The sequence below is a fragment of the Tupaia chinensis genome, unplaced genomic scaffold (assembly GCF_000334495.1).
Source record: "Tupaia chinensis unplaced genomic scaffold, TupChi_1.0 Scaffold139757_1, whole genome shotgun sequence".
Lineage (NCBI taxonomy): Eukaryota > Metazoa > Chordata > Mammalia > Scandentia > Tupaiidae > Tupaia > Tupaia belangeri.
The window spans coordinates 533,583-549,814 of record NW_006199637.1 but is presented as its reverse complement, the minus strand read 5'-3'; the positions used below and the strand labels follow the sequence as shown (position 1 = coordinate 549,814).

Here is a 16,232-nt window from a genome sequence, read left to right as displayed (position 1 = left end):
CCCCCCCCCCCCCCCCCATGGGGGGATGGCCACACCACAATCCCTCCTCCTCCATTCTCCTTTTGGGATTTTGGGCACGCATGCATACGTGCCTGGAGTGTTCTTGGCTGGGACTTGAACTGTAGTTGACCACGTGGGAGGTCCAGCAACGTACCATTATGCCATCTGCTTGTCCCCAGTGTTCTGTCTTTTGAGGTCTCTAGTATTTAAACTTCAAAAGACGATTAGGTGAGGAAGGTGAAGGTTGTAGATTAGATCTGATTGGTAAAAATGTAAATTTCTGTATGTTAGAATTTGTTTTCATATTAGTACTACATTTAATTTTATGTAAAATGTTACCCATTTTGTTCACTGTTATCCATAAAACTTACACACATGCCAGAGGAAGTGGCAGTGAGAGACCAAGAAATGAATTGGAAGACTAATTGCAGAATGAAACTTAAAACTTGGGTGCAATTTTTGGTGTTTTGAGGTCAGTGTTTTTCAGAAGTAGATTTTGATCCATTAGTGGATTGTGAAATAGATTTAGTAGATGCGATAGAGTTGAAAAAGTAAAATGGGAAGCCAGCAGGTGGCGTAGGGGGTTATATCACTGGACTCCTCCATGGCTGACTGTGGTTCGAGTCTTGGACCCCAGTGGCTTGAAAATCATGCTGGGCACGTGTGCATGTGTGCCCAAGATCTCAAGAGGAGAGGAGAATGTGGAGTGGCCCATCCCCCTGGGGTGTGATTTTTCACTTTCTCTCTTACTGTGTCTATCTCTTTCATGGGAGAGCGCATGTGCCCTGTGGCAAAAACCTCTTAAAAAGGAAAAGAAAAGGAATGGGAAATCTCAGAACATTACCCTTGGTAAGGCTAAATTTTTCTGTGAAAATAGTTTCAATTATAGACATGTTTTTATGAGTGTGGACTGCCTCCCCTGGTACATATAACTCTCTTTAGGATCTCATTCTAAAAAGTCATTGCTTAATTATTGATGACTTTCAAACTTCTCATCAGCTAGGTATGCTTTCTCTATGTCTTCACCTTGTCTGTGCTACTTCTTGCTTTTGTTGAGCACATGTGCCATTGAGACTGGCTCTCAGCCATCTGATTGCCTTCTGGATTAGAAGCAGATGAATTTCCACTATGTGGTTTTGGTATTTAATGCTTAGCTCAGTCTATTCTTCACTGAGACTTTTTAGTCTAAGAAGCACATCCTTTTGGTCTTTACTTCTGGTACCGTCAGGAATTGAAATTTTCCGATTATAATACATGAACTAAATTTTTAGTCTATATTTATAACCAGTGTGCATATGATACTGTGCTAGGTGCTTTTGAGGAAACAGAACAAAGTGATTGAGATGTAAAAGGAGGAATAAAGATGACACAGATTTACTGTGTCTATAATGCTGAGTATGACTTGTGTCTTTTTTTTTTTTGGAGAGGTTTTTGCTATAGGGTGCGTACGCTTGCCAGAAAGACAGACAGAGAGATAGACATCTTCCCAGGGGAGATGGCCACGCCGCAATACCTTCTCATCTCGGAATCTTGGGCACGCATGCACACACGCCCAGCGTGAGTTTAACCCACTAGGTCCAGGACTCGAACCACGGTTGACTACATGGGAGTTCAGCGACATAGCCATTACGCTAACTGCTGGTCCCAGTATGACTTGTGTCTTAAGAGAAGTTGTTTCTGGGGAGGAGATGACATTTGGGATGGACTTGAAGCCTATTTCTCCATCCTGTTGGGATTTGGGGCATGCAAATGCACATGCCTGGACTCTAATTGCTGTCAGCCATAAGGGATCTTAGCCTTAACCACTAAGGCTACAGGCTTACTCTGTGTGCTTTTTAATTTAAATTCAAATCTGTAGTAAATCATGTACATATTTGAGCCAGCCTTGTTTTACATGTTGAGAAACCTCAGTGTGGATAATTTTGGCTTGATTTGAGAAAATCAAGAATAAAGAAATATTTTCTGCAATCTTCCATAGAAGAGTTTTCTGATGAGGTAGTAGTAGCTTTATCTACCACTGTCCTTGCTTGAAGTAGGTGCTTGGGTTCATAACTTTATTCCCCCGGGAGCTTTCATAGGGAGCTTTAGAAATTCATGTACCTGAAGGTAGGACCTAGGCCACTCCTAATGCAAAAGTTTCAATGTTTCTAGCAAATAAAATGTTACAGAGTAGACCATTAGACTTCTTATACTTTAGCTTTTAGTTGTATAGAACTGGGATTAGCAGGTAGCGTGGTGGTTAAGGGCGCTGGACTCCCACATGGCCAACCATGGTTCAAGTCCTGGACCTGGCGGCTTTCTTTCTCACTCTCCTCTCTCTCTCTCCTCCCTTTCTAGTCAAAATTAAGAATAAATAAATAAGTAAATAAGGAAGTTTTATAGAACTTTGAGTTTATTAATGTAGATACATATCTAAGGATTTGGAAAGTGTATTTTTATGTAAGTGAAAAGTAACCTTTTTTTGTTAAATCTTTCTTTTCCATCAGTATGTACAATGAATCAAGTTCTTCATTTCTAGCATTCCCTTAAGATATCTGAAAAGAGAAAAATGGAAAAATGCTTTCTAAATCTATTCCTTCATATTTATTATGCTGTTGGTAACATTTTACTTTTTACTAGTAGTTCTTGGATAAGGTAGTTGTGTGTGTGTGTGTGTGTGTGTGTGTGTGTGTGTGTGTTTAATTTTTTGCTATAGGGTATGTGCATTTGCTAGAGAGACAGAAAACAGAAAGTGAGAGATCACCACCCGGGGGGGTTGGTCATGCTGCAGTCCCTTCTCGGATTTGGGGTACACTCGCACACGCACCCTCAGCTAACTTCAAACATTGAGATCTGGGACTTGAACCACAGTTGACCATGTGGGAGTCCAGTGCCTTAACCACCATGCCACCTGCTGGCCCCAGATTAGGTAGATTTTTATGTTTTATGCTGCTAGAGTAGAGATTCTGCATTAATAAGAAAATGTTCCCTTTTGGACCAGTCTGTCGCCTGATGGTTAAGGGACCTGGATCCCAATTGGCTGACCTCGTGGTTTGGGCTTGGAAAACACCCTGGGTATGTGTGTGTCCAAAAATCCTGAAAAGGAGGAATGGAGAACAGATTATGATGTGACTATGCCCCATGGTAGGGGATGCTTTCTCCCACTCTGTCTCTCTCTGGCTAGTTCATGTACTTTCTGACATTTTATTTTATTTTTTTAAAGAACATTTTGAAAATTTGTTGTATTTAGGGGTTGGCAGGTGGTATTGGTGGTTGAGTTGCTGGACTCCCACATGGCTGACATTGTAAAAGCCCCAGACCTGGTGATCTGAAAATCACAACAAATAAATAAATGTATTTTAAAATAATTATGGTATTTGCCTGTTTTATACTAAAAGAATGGATTTCTCAGTTCCTTTGTGCTGAAACATATATCCTGCAAGCTCTTAATTTAAAAATAATGTGGAAGAGAAGTTCTGAAATTATAATTACTTTTTTCAGCATTATAAATTGACTTACTACTTTTTTTAAACTTTACTTTTGCTATGAGTGAGAGAGCAGAGAGCAGAGACTTTTGGCAGTGGTTTTTTTTTTTTATCCTTTTTCTTTTTTTTTTTTTAAATAAATCATCAATCATTTATTAGGTTCTTGGCAAGAAATTTAGAACACCAATTTGTGAGGATAAACTACATTTGTAAGAGCAGACACGGATTGCAGATAGCCCTGGAGCTGAGGACAGCTTTGATTTTGGTAAAATTTGTGAGCCCACAGCTCTCTGATCAACCTTGTGCTGCTCTGTAATCTCGTATTTCTCCTCTGTGATCTCATATTTCTCCTCTGTGTCAAAGAGCTCACTTTCCTGGTGTCTGGGCATCCGCAGCTTCTTTTTCATAAAGTAAGCATCGGTAAGGTGGTTTGGGACTTTTACTTTGTTAATGGAGATTTTCGTGGAGGTGGCGATGATAAATTGCTGTGTGTTCTACACAGTGGAACTCGATTGAGGACCAGAGGACCAGTCACAAGTAGTAAGCCACTGCTCAGCTGCTTCAGGAAAACCACTCTCTTGCCTCTTTGGCGTCCAGTGAGGATGATGAGAATGGTGACGTGAGTCTGGCGTCCAGTGAGGATGATGAGAATGGTCCCGTGAGTGATGCTAGCTCGCAGCTTTCTCACATGCTGCCTGAAGGGGTTTTTGCTATGGCTCAACAACTTTCAAGGCACATCTTCAGTAGGATAATACCTAGGTATTTTGTGAAGTTTAACCACCCGGTACCACTGTTTTTGTCCTCACCAACTGGTTTTTGTGACAGTCGCAAGAACCTTCTTTTTCTTTTCGATCCAGGATTTAGTGGCTGAGTATTTCCTCTTTCACGTCGAACACATGGCAGTCCGGGAGTATTTGCTGATGCCCTGGACTATGACCAGGTTTTGGCTGCAATGGGATTTTCCCTTCTTGGGCCTTTTTAGCCTTGGGGTCACACCCTTTTTAACCTTGCCACTGGCATCAGCCTTCTTGGCCTCAGGTTTCTTCTCCTTAGTATCCTGCTTCGCAGCTTGTCTTGTATAGTGGGAAAGAGGGCTAAGCTCTCCCTTTGGCAATGTTTCTTCACATTGAATCTCCGTCCCTTAGCCCTCTGCAGCGTGTCAGGATCCTGGGTCCAGTATGTTTTCAGGTCTGCTTGGGATACATACATACATATGTGTGTGTGAGTATATATATATATACACACACACACATATACATATTCCCACGTGGCTTCCAGTGCTGCAGTTCATTATCAAGGCTGGGTCCTGATGGTGTAATCCACCTCCAGCCCCAGACAGCCCTGGGTGGCATGTGTGTGTCTGGTGTTTATAAACCAGGAACCTAATGGAATGGGTCAGCTTTACAGACCCACGTGTTGCCATTTGACCCCTGATGTAATACTGTTGTGATCACTGATTGTGGTTTTTGTCGGACAGACATAAACTGTTAGCATTCCTTGAAATACTGGTTTGTTGGAAAAGTCATGATGCACTTTTGCATAGAAAAGCAGAAAAAATACGACATGACTTTTCCGACAATCCAGTAAATCAAAGAAGTCTTGTGGCATTTGTCACTAAATTGAAACTTGTGCCTCTGAGTCAGTAGAATCACTGAGCCAGCATGAACTGCCATACTAACTCTTGGTTAGTCACGTGAGTATTTTTTCTAGCGTGTGCTCGGTGCTGCTCTCCAAGTTACAATTATTTGCTGACTCAAACAGAAGTTAATTCATGTTTGTAAGTGTAAAAATGAATTCCTTTTCCTGAAAACTAAGCTAGAAGGCTCGAAAGATGAGGGAGGAAAAGGGAAGAGTTGACTCTTGGGTGTGGATTTGTGAGTCTATACATAGGTCTTCGGTGTGTATCTTTGCTTGGCGAGTGAAGGCTCTGCGTGAAACTGTCTGTAGGGGACTTGGTTTCTGAGAAGTGGTAGCAGCATTGAGGCTGCTTGGATCTGTTAGGAGGGCACCAAAAGCATACTTAGGTATCCTGTTCACTGCCTGTTTTTTGGAGGGTAGGAGACTCAATCAGTGGAGTGATTTTTTTTTTTTTCCCCTTTTCAAAGTAGTGAGAAAGAACACCTGAGACAAATCCCCTGACCCCTCCTCTCTGTTAAGTGACTTAAGCAAAATATATTAAAGTGCATTTATTCTGTGAGTGTGAGAGAAAGAAAGATAGAGATAAAAAGATAGACCCTTGACAGGATCTGGATGCCACCATTTGCCCCAGTACACTCAGGGCAAGCATGCACCTGGTGTACTCAGTCAACAAGGAATGGGTCAGCCTTGCAGAATCTTGTGTTTAACGCTGTCCACACTGTCTGATCACTGAAGTGACTTTTGTGGGGTGGTGGTTTTGCATTTATACATTAATGCTGTTTTTGTGTTTGAAATTCTAAATAAAACATTATTTTTCTTTTTTTCCAGGAAAGTCCTCAGAGGAAAAAAAGGAAATCAGAAGCTATAGGAACTGGTGACCAGATTGACTTGTTGGCGCTTGGTACAGCAGTTGGTAGCATTTTATTATACAGTACAGTAAAAGGAGAATTACACAGTAAATTAATAGTAAGTGTATACACATATGTTTTATATAAAATGTACCACAGGGAAGCTAATTTTAGAGATTTTAGAAAACTATGCATATGTGATGGAATCTGCACTTTAGGAACAGTTTTCTGACTTGTAGATTTTTTTTTTTATAATTATTTTAATTATAAAAGAGCACATGAGCAAGTAAGCTGCCAGGTCTGGGACTCAAACCGCAGTCGGCCATGTGGGAGTCCAGCACCCTTAACGACAAAGCCACCTGCTGGCCCCTCTGACTTGTAGATGTTTATTAGTAATAATTGATAAGTGATCTGATAGGTAACATAGTTCCTATTATATCAAAGAATGAAGACTTATTGACTAGGTTTAAAGAAAGAAAGGATTAAAGAACTCAGAGGTATCAAAGAGACTGCAGGATGCTGCTTACTACCCCTTGGGCTGGAGGACAAAGGAGGCAGGTGGAATTGTTGAAACGGAGACCTTTTAGAAGCAGGTGTTACTCTTTTGGTGCTGCTGTCTCTTGAGGAGGAGTAACCCCCTGGGCTTGGGGACCAGACCTCAGAGGAGGGGCCTCCAGCTGCCTGATGCTCATGTGTCTCTGAAGGGAAGTGATGAGGCTGTTTCTCTTGGGTTGGAAAAACTGGGTGTTGGGTTCCATGGCTGCTGGAAGGCATTGTTACCAAGGGGATAGGAAGGAACAAGTTCTTAATTACCTCTAGGCTTGTCTCTCTCCATCACCCTTTATTGGCAGAGCCTGTGGTTCCAGCTGGCAATGCAGAACTGTGGCTTTTGTAGTCCCAGTGCCAGCATCGCAGAGTACAGAAGGGTGGGCTCGGTGCTGGAAGGCAGTAACTTTTAAGTCATTGTTTGCTTCAAATGATATCTATTACAGTGTATTTGTTGTTCACTGGATTCCTGTATGTAGGCTATTCTCGGGATCTTGGGCATGTGCGCCCACACGCCCAGAATGACTTTGAAGCTGCCAGGTCTGGGACTCAAACCGTGGGCAATCGATTACATGGGAGTCCAGCAATGTAACCGTTATGCCATCTTCTTGTCCCTGTAGGAATAATTTATGTTATGAATAAAATAAGGTTTTCATTTAGAAAATGTCAACCCATAGAATATTTAGATCTATATGAAATTGAGAAAGGAAATAATTTATTAGTCAAAATCTGTCACCACTCTGATAGCCACAAAGATATCCACTCTGTCAATAGTTGGTGTATTTCTTGCCTTATACGTATATTTAAAAAACAAATTTGGGTTCTGTCTATTGTGTATCTTGAATTTTTTTAGATGAAATTACCACATAGATCCTATGTTAAAAACATTTTAAAAAATAATTATTTAATTTAATTTTTTTTTAAAAATTTGACCTGAGAGAGAGAAAGGAAAATGAGAAAGGAAGCCTCTGGGTCCAGGATTTGAAATGCTTTCAACCATGTGGGAGTCCAACGCTTTAACCACCACAGCATCTGCTGGCCCTGTCAAAAACTATTATAAACATTTCTTATGACTTTCTAAAATCCCACTGAAACGATAGTCTGTTGGTTATTTAACTATAATTGACCATTTATTTAGTGGTTTCCAACTTTTTGTTTTTTAAATTGTAGAATGATGAATGTTTTTTCCTTCTTCTATGGCTTCTCAAAATTACTAACCTGTAATGACTGAGTCACAGGTTTTGAGTGTTAAGAACATCTTCTGAAAGAATTTTCCTAATTTATACTTGGATCGGCTATGGAGGGCCAGTATATTTCTTTCTTTCTTAAGAATTACTTATTTCACTTTTTATTGTTTTTGAAAATTTGCTATGAGGCATACACACTCACCAGAGAGAGACAGAGAGTTAGAGAGACAGTGAGAAAGCAAGTCACCAGCTCTAGGACTTGAACCGTGGTTGGCCATGTGAAAGTCTAGTGCCATAACCACCATGCCACCTGCTGGCCCTGGGACAGTATGTTTCAGCAGTATGATTGCCATCACTGTATATCCCATTAAAACAGTACCAGTGGGGGCCAGCAGGTGGTGTAATATTTAGGGCACTGGACTCCTACAAGGCTATATGAGTCCTGTATAGCCCGGTACCTTGCATTTTGAAATTCACACTGAGCGTGTTTGCAGGTGTGCATGTCCAGAATCCTGAGAGGAGAATGGAGGAGAGGAAATTGCGGTGTGGCCATGTCTCCAGGGGTGATTTCTTACTTTCTCTCTGCCTATCTCTCTCTCCACTGAGCGTATATGCCCTTTAGCAAAGATCTCTTAAAAAATAGCAGTACTAATGACAAAAACAGCTTATTTGATAAATTTTTTAAAAATTAAAAAAATTAAACCCCTTTTTTCTGATTTTTAAATCCAATTTTAAATTAGATTACTTGTTTTCTTCCTCAACTTTATAAAAATAATGTGTACTTATAAAATAAAATAATTAAGGCATTCAGATAGCTGTATAGCAAGAAAAATGTTTGCTCCTTTCTCTCTTCCAAGTCATGGGTGGCCCTCAGGTGGGCTCTTTGCTTCACTGACGTTGGGAGCCTGGCCTTTGATTTGAATAGTTAACTTTTTCCTATGCAGTGTGATAGCCGCTTTGCTTGGCCCTTGGAGCTGCCGACATGGAGGCCAGAACCCTTTCTAAAATCATTTCAATATCTTGAGGAATTTTAAGTACATCTTTAAGGGAGGTGAATTCATGAGAAAGGAACTGAGAGAATCAGTATGAGGAATGTTGATCTGGTGTGATGAAGTAGAAAGGGGATGAGGCTTTGGAGGTAGATCTGTCCTGAGATTGAATCCTACTAGTGTGCAATCATTGATAAATAATTTAATCTCTTATTTCTTAAGTGGGTGTTAGACAGTTTACCTTGCATGATTTTATTGAGGTATCAATATGTTGGAAGTATCTGGCAGGTAAGTGGTATTTACTAGATGACTTGTTGACCGAGTATGTAATCAGACTGGTTTCCAAAAAGGTATGCTAAATGTCATGCCTCTAGCTGTGGATAGTGCCATTTTTACTGTTACTTTACGTGTGCACATTACGCTAAACACATTGCTAGATGAAGAGACCAAAGTGCTGATTGTGATTTGTCTTTCTTTCTTTTTTTTTGAGCGGTTTTTTGCTATAGGGCATGTGCACTTGCCAGAGAGACAGAAAGTAAGAAATCACCCCCCCCAGTGGGGATGGCCATGCTGCAATCCCTTCTCCTCCATTCTCCTCTCAAGATCATGAGCACGCACACACACGTGCCCGGCGTGAGTTTAAGCTATGGGGTCTGGGACTCGAACTGTGTTCAACTATGTGGGAGTCCAGCGACATAACCATTACTCCAACTGCTGGTCCCATGTGATTTGTATTTCTTTGATTACTTAACAAGGTTGAATATTTCTATACTGAATTCTTTCTATGGAATTTATATGTTTATATTCCTTGTTTAAGTCTTTGGGTGTGTGCATATTATAGGCCTTAGCACAGAAAGAAAGTAACTGAACTTAACATCTTACAGTATTTTTTGTGGGGAGGGATAATCTTATTTGTAAATAACTTCAGTGATTTTGAGTAATCACTCAAAAGGGTAAGTTATTTAAATGTGTACATAGCAGTGCTGCATCGTATTTATTTTTACTAACTTCGAATTCAGGTGGAAAGAGGGACAGTAACTGCTTACAGTGTAGTTGGTTTAGCACTTTATTATGCTCAGTGGATTTGTTCTGGAGTCCGTTTGAGATGGGAGATGTGAATGAGCCTTTCCCAGTTAATGTTTCCTTTCTTGTGTGCTCTGAGAGAGTACCTTGCGGTGTTGTGTGTAAAGTATCGTTCACATGGTAAGATTTATTACAAGTGGAAACATTAATGTTTACCTGAAGAAATAGTGATTTCTTGGGGCCGGCAGGTGGCGTGGTGGTCAAGGGTGTTGGATTCCCACATGGCCAACCGTGGTTTGAGCCGCAGACCCGGAGGCTGTTGTGCTCTCTCTCTCTCTCTCGCGCTCTCTCTCTCTCTCTCTCTCTTTCTCTTTCTCTCTCTCTCTCCCTCCCTGTGTGTCTCTCTCTGGAAATATTAAAATAATAAAGTTAAATAAAATAAATATTTAAAAAAAAAGAAAAAGAAATAGTGATTTCTTTAAAAAACAATTATTTATGGGGCCTGCAGGTGGCGTGTTGGTTGAGGTTGCTGGACTCCCACATGGCCTACCGTGGTTCAAGTCCTGGACCTGCCAACTTGTTTTCTCATTTTCTCTCACTAACTCTCTTTGTCCCTCTCTGATCAAATTAAAATAATAAAATTTAAAAAATAATTTATTTTATTTTATTTGTTGTTGTTATTCTTCAGCTTGACCAGAGAGGGGGTGGGGTGGGGGGGGAGAGAGAGAGAGAGAAAGAGAGAGAAAGAAAGAAAGAAAGAGCGAGCAAGCAAGCAAGCAAGCCACCAGGTCTGGGACTCAAACTTTGGTCAGCCTATGTCCAGCTCCTCAACCACCATGCCACCCGCCAGCCCCACGATTTCTTTATTGAAAGATTTGAGTACTTTTTTTTTTTTTTAAGTTTTTTTTTAAGGTTTTTGCCATAAGGCATGTGTGCTCACCAGAGAGAAAAAGAGGGAAAGTGAGAAACCACCCTCCACCGCCCCAGTCAATCCCTTCTCCATTCTCTTCTTGGGATTTTGGGTATGCATGCATATACTTCTGGTGTGATTTTCAAGCTAAAGGATAGGACTTGAACCATGGTTGGACCATGTGGGAATTCAGTACCTTAACCACCATGCCACCTGTTGCCCCACTTTTACTACTTTCAAAAAGGATTTTCATAGTGTTTTTTTTTTTTTTAAACTAAACTTGGCTTTTATGCTAAGTGTTGATTTTGTACACAATAATTGAACTTTACTACTACTTTACTCAAGTGCCATAAACTTTTTGCCATTGTTCATGGAATATTTTGTCATGCTTAAAGCTGTCATTCCTGTCAGAAGCAAATTGCTTCTAGGATTAATATTCTTTTTTTTTTTTTTTGGAGAGGTTTTTGCTATAGGATGTGTGCGCTCATCAGAAAGAAAGAGACAGAAAGTGAGAAATCACCTCTTGGGGGGGATAGCCACGCCACAATCCCTTCTCCTCCATTCTCCTCTTGGGATCTTGGGCATGCATGCACACGTGCCTGGTGTGAGTTTAAGCCACCAGGTCTGGGATGCAAACCATAGTCGACTACATGGGAGTCCAGCGACATAACCATTACGCTAACTGCTGGCCCCATAGGATTAATATTTTTTGACTTCGGTGTAGAAGTAGGTTTTCCCAACAGAAAAGAATGAGAGGTAAACATTTGATGGTCTAGCTGGTTTATCTTATTTTTGGCATTGGAAAACTGTAATGATGAGAAGTAGGTCAAGGCTTAGTTAGGGGAAAGCCTAACATTTTAGTTAACTGGTAATGGCTCCAGGGTTCTTATCATATAAAACAAGTTTTATTTTATTTTTTAAATCTGCAGAGTGGTGGACATGACAACAGAGTCAATTGCATACAGTGGCATCAAGACGGTGGCTGTTTATATAGTTGTTCAGATGATAAACATATTGTGGAATGGAACATACAGACCTGCAAAGTAAAGTGGTGAGTAAGATTGATGACTCTGTGGCTTGGAAAGATGGCCCGGTTACTGTTTGGAAATGTGCCAGAGCTTGACAAATCATGCTGGACACAGTGGGCAGTGTAGACATAAGGCAGTGTAGACTGTTCACAGGAAAACTTTTTGTTTGGAGAGATTTTTTTCTGTAGGGTGCATTTGCTCACCAGAGAGACAGAAAGTGAAAAATCAACCCCTGGGGGAATGACCACGCCGCAATCCCTTTTCCTCCATTCTCCTCTTGAGATTTTTGGCACACATGCACACATACCCTGTGTGAATTTTCTTTTTCTTTTCTTTTTTTTTTTTTAAGAGGTTTTTGCTATAGCGCACTTGCGCTCACCAGAAAGCCAGAGAGTGACAGACAGAAAGCGAGAAATCACTCCCTGGGGGGATGGCAATGCCACAGTCCCTTCTCCTCCATTCCCCTCTCGGGATCTCGGGCACTCATGCACACGCGCCCGGCATGAGTTTAAGTAACCAGGTCTGGGACTTGAACCATGGTCGACTACATGGGAGTCCAGCGACATAGCCATTACGCTAACTGCTGGTCCCAACCCTATGTGAATTTTAAGCGGCTGGGTCTGATACTCGAATTGCTGTCGACTCTGTGGGAGAGCAGTGACTAAACCATTCCACCACTGCTGGCCCCAGGGAACTTTTAAAAAATTTGTTGGGTTTAAGAAAAAAAATCATTTCATCTGAGAGAGAGAAACAGAAACGCTCAAACAGGGTCCTCATACTGTGATCTAGCTCTGAATCATGGGCATGTGTATTCCTGGCATGCTCAGGGAAATTGCTAATGAGAATCTAGAACCTTCCCATATGGTTCACTCTCAAAGAACACTGCATTGCTTTTTTTTTTCTAAGAGATTTTTTGCTTTAGTGTGCTTTCTCTTGCCAGAGAAAGAGACAGACAGACAAAAAGTGAGAAATCACTTCCCCCCGGGGGGATGGCCACGCTGCAATTCCTCCTTCATTCTCCTCTTAGGGTCTTGGATACACACGCACACACACACACAGACACACACACCCAGCTTGAGTTTTTTTTTGGAGAGGTTTTTGCTGTAGGGCTGGTGCACTCGCCAGACAAACAGACAGAGAGACAGAAAGCGAGAAATCACCCCCCAGGGGGGATGGCCACGCTGCAATCCTTTTCCTCCATTCTCCTCTTGGGATCTTAGGCATGCACGCACATGTGCCCGGCGTGAGTTTTAAGCCACCGGGTCCAGGACATGAACTGCAGTCGACTACGTGGGAGTCCAGCGACATAGCCATTACGCTAATTGCTGGTTCCCCCAGCTTGAGTTTTAAGCCACTGGGTCTGGTAAGCTGGTAGTTGGCCATGTGGGAGTCCAGCGACAAAACTATGTCATCTGCTGGTCCCAAGTACTGTGTTGTTTTAAAACCAACATCTATACCCTCTACCCCTGAACTTTTTATTAGATTGAGTGTGCAGTCCTTTTTTTAAGATTTTTCCATAGGGAAAAATCTTGCCAGAGAGAGGGATAATGAGAAATCACTTCCTGGGGGTGGGTGACCACACTGTTATCCCTTCTCTATTTTCCTCTCAGAATAAATACCTGGTGAGTTTTTTTGGTGGCTGAGTCTGGGACTCAAACTGAGGAATTTGCTTTTGGGATATAGTGTCTTAAACACCATGCCACCTGCTGACTTTAACTATTTATTATTATTATTTTTTTAAAAGAGACAGAAATAGAGAGAGGCTTTTTTGACAGCCTCCATTGTAATTCTTCTGTTCCAGCCTCCTAGTTACCAGTACTGGAGTGTGTTACCACACCTAGCCTGCTAGGTTTATGAGCTGAACCTGGGCCTCCCATGCAGCCCCAGCCTGTGCAGTAGTACCCTGCTGCTTGTGTTAGCACAGGTGGGCTTGGGAATGTAAGACTTTCATACATAAAAGCTTTTAATGATATAAGAATAAAATAATTGTGTAAGAGGTAACATAGTGGCATGTGATTACTTGTCATAAGAATACAGTAGTGTTGGGAAGGCCTGAGGAAGAGAAGGGATTTGCTTTGGACCTTCTAGGGAAGATAAGATTTGCATAGCTCTAGCCTAGTGGCATAGCCTGTAGCAAACTGAACTGCCGTGCAGGAAGCCACGTGGCGGACTGGGTGGGTGGGCTCAGATCCCCCAGATCTCCAGATGAACACTTGCTGGGTACATTTATGGGTACTAAGGATCTTTAGGAGCTAGTGGGCTGGAGGAAGGGGATTATAGTAGGACAAGACTCTGTTGAGGTGGGTGCTTTCTCTCTCTCTCCTGTGTACATGTGCTATCTTGAATCTAGCAAATAAAACTTAAAAAAGATTTTGTGGCCAGATCCTACATCGCCAACTGCTGTTTCAGTCTTGGCCCTGGCAGCTCGAAGAATAAGGAGCACTTCGAGTGCCGTGTGTATGCCTGCCCGGAGTCCCGACAGTATGCAGAAATGGAGGAGAAAGGATTGTAGCGTGACCATACTCTGGCTGGAGTCAGGGTGCTTTCTCCTTCCTCTGTCTTGCTTCGGTGAGCACACCTGCCCTCTGGCAACTAAAGATTTGGATAGTAGAGAGTGGGAGAATCTTTTCACAGATGGTAAGGAAAATGCAGAGATTGCAGGAGCAAAGGCCAGGTGTTAGGGAAGTGACAGATTCACTTGGTACTGAGTAAACTGATGTAGAGGAGGAGTATACTGAGGTTAATAGATGGTAGAGTTTCTGACAGAGCATCTTAGAAGCCGTGTCATAGATGAAAATCATATGTTGTATGTCAGGTGCCTAGTCGTGTGATTGGCTGTATCACGCACAATAAATGTGCACTCTTAAATACAGTTCAGCTTACTCCATGGAGGATGATGCTGAGGAGTGTAATAATGCCCCTGGTCCTGTAGCTGGTAAGTGGGATTGTAATCTCCCTCTCAGATTCTGGTACAGTGTTTTACTATTGGACTGAAAGTGCTTTGTTGGGGTTTTAGATTCTATCTGGTGAGCCGCAGAGAGCCATTGAAGGTTAGTATGTTGGAAATAACGTAACCACAGTTAACCCTCGGAAAAAGTAATCTGTTGGTATGGTTTAGAAGTCAGGGGGGATGAATTAGTTTAAAGGCAGAGAAACCAAGTAGGAGATTATTATTATCATCCTTTGTTCTGATGGTAAGAGTAGGAAAAAAAGAGTGGCAATAATACTCAGAGGGATCTGCAACACTTGGAGTGAAGGAAGGGCGATGAGTGACAAAAAGGAGTTGAATTAAAGGTAATTAGTAAGTTTATAGCTTTGTTAACTTATTGTTTAACTTATTAGGCATGTAGACCGATTGAGAGGAGGGGCATTCTAGGAGATCCATAGTGGAGGGTAGAAGTTATCAGAAATTATAGATAAAAGAGGGAAATGGTTTGGGGTTTTTTACAAGTTGAATTTGATATGACAAGTGAAAGAAAAACAACCCAGCAGAGAAGGTGGTGATAGATAGAGGCTTACAATTTATGGAGGGTTTGGGACTGGAAGTGCAGGTGAGTACATCACCTCCCTAGAGGTTTAGGAAGTGTGCTTCTTTTACTTGCAGCAAATATGGTAGTTTCCTGGTGATCTGTCAGATTAGAGATTATGATCTAGTAGGTCTGGAGAGGGGCCCTTGTTACTGTTTTCTGAGTGAAAGTTCACAGTCACGTCCTACACACAGACAGTAATGTTGAAAGCCCCTGTCGGCATATTATATCCATCATTGCAGGTTCTTTTTTTTTCTCTTTATGTGCATCTACCTGAGATAGCGAGTGAATGAGAGGAACAGAGAGAAACACCCTTGATAGGATCTTCATGTGCTGCAGTTCCTTTCTGTTAGTCCTCCAGCTTCTCAGGGTCTTGGGTGCTAGCTCACCCAGCATGTTTTCATATGTTCAAGCTCACCTGGGGATCCCATCTTGTAGGCAGCTGCATGGCTTCCAGCCTTATCTGGCAGGATTACAAAGCATTCTCATATTTTAATACTTTTATTTTTTTATCCAAACATTTTCTGATACTTCTTCAGAATCTTTATCCTGTGCTTACTAAAGGAAGATTACTTTGCTCATACAGGTGACTTTAGTGTGACGGTATGTCCAGAGTTGCCCTACTCAAGCTTTTGAGTGTGTGTGGTGTAATGTAGGAACCTAGTGTTGTTTTTCCAGATAACTTATTTGATATATTTCAATATGATTGGCAGAATGATAAGTTTTTCTCCTACTCTAGAATTTACTTCTTTTGGCAATAAGGTTCATACCTCCTCTTTTTTGGGGGGGAGAGGTTTTTTTGCTATAGGGTACATGTGCTTGTCAGAAAGATGGAGACAGAGAGACAGAGAGTGAGAAATCACCCCCAAGGAGCATGGCTACGCCGCAATCCCTTCTCCATTCTCTTCTCAGGATCTTGGGCATGCACACGTGCCTGGCGTGAGTTTGAGCCACTGGGTCCAGGACTTGAACCATGGTCAACTATGTGGGAGTCCAGCGACATAGCCACTATGCCAACTGCTGGTCCCCATACCTTCTTTTTTTTAGTTTAGTGTTTCTTTTGGTGGGGGTG

General features: G+C 41.7%; 1 protein-coding gene across 1 annotated transcript in view; it reads left to right on the top strand.

Annotated features, from left to right (window-relative positions):
- Positions 1-16,232, top strand: part of WDR43 (WD repeat domain 43) — a 62,254-nt gene that overhangs the window by 13,656 nt on the left and 32,366 nt on the right. The window contains exons 2-3 of the mRNA XM_006162123.3: positions 5,931-6,068; positions 11,535-11,656. Of these exons, the coding sequence (XP_006162185.1) occupies positions 5,931-6,068; positions 11,535-11,656 (260 nt within the window). The remainder of the gene's footprint in view (positions 1-5,930; positions 6,069-11,534; positions 11,657-16,232) is intronic.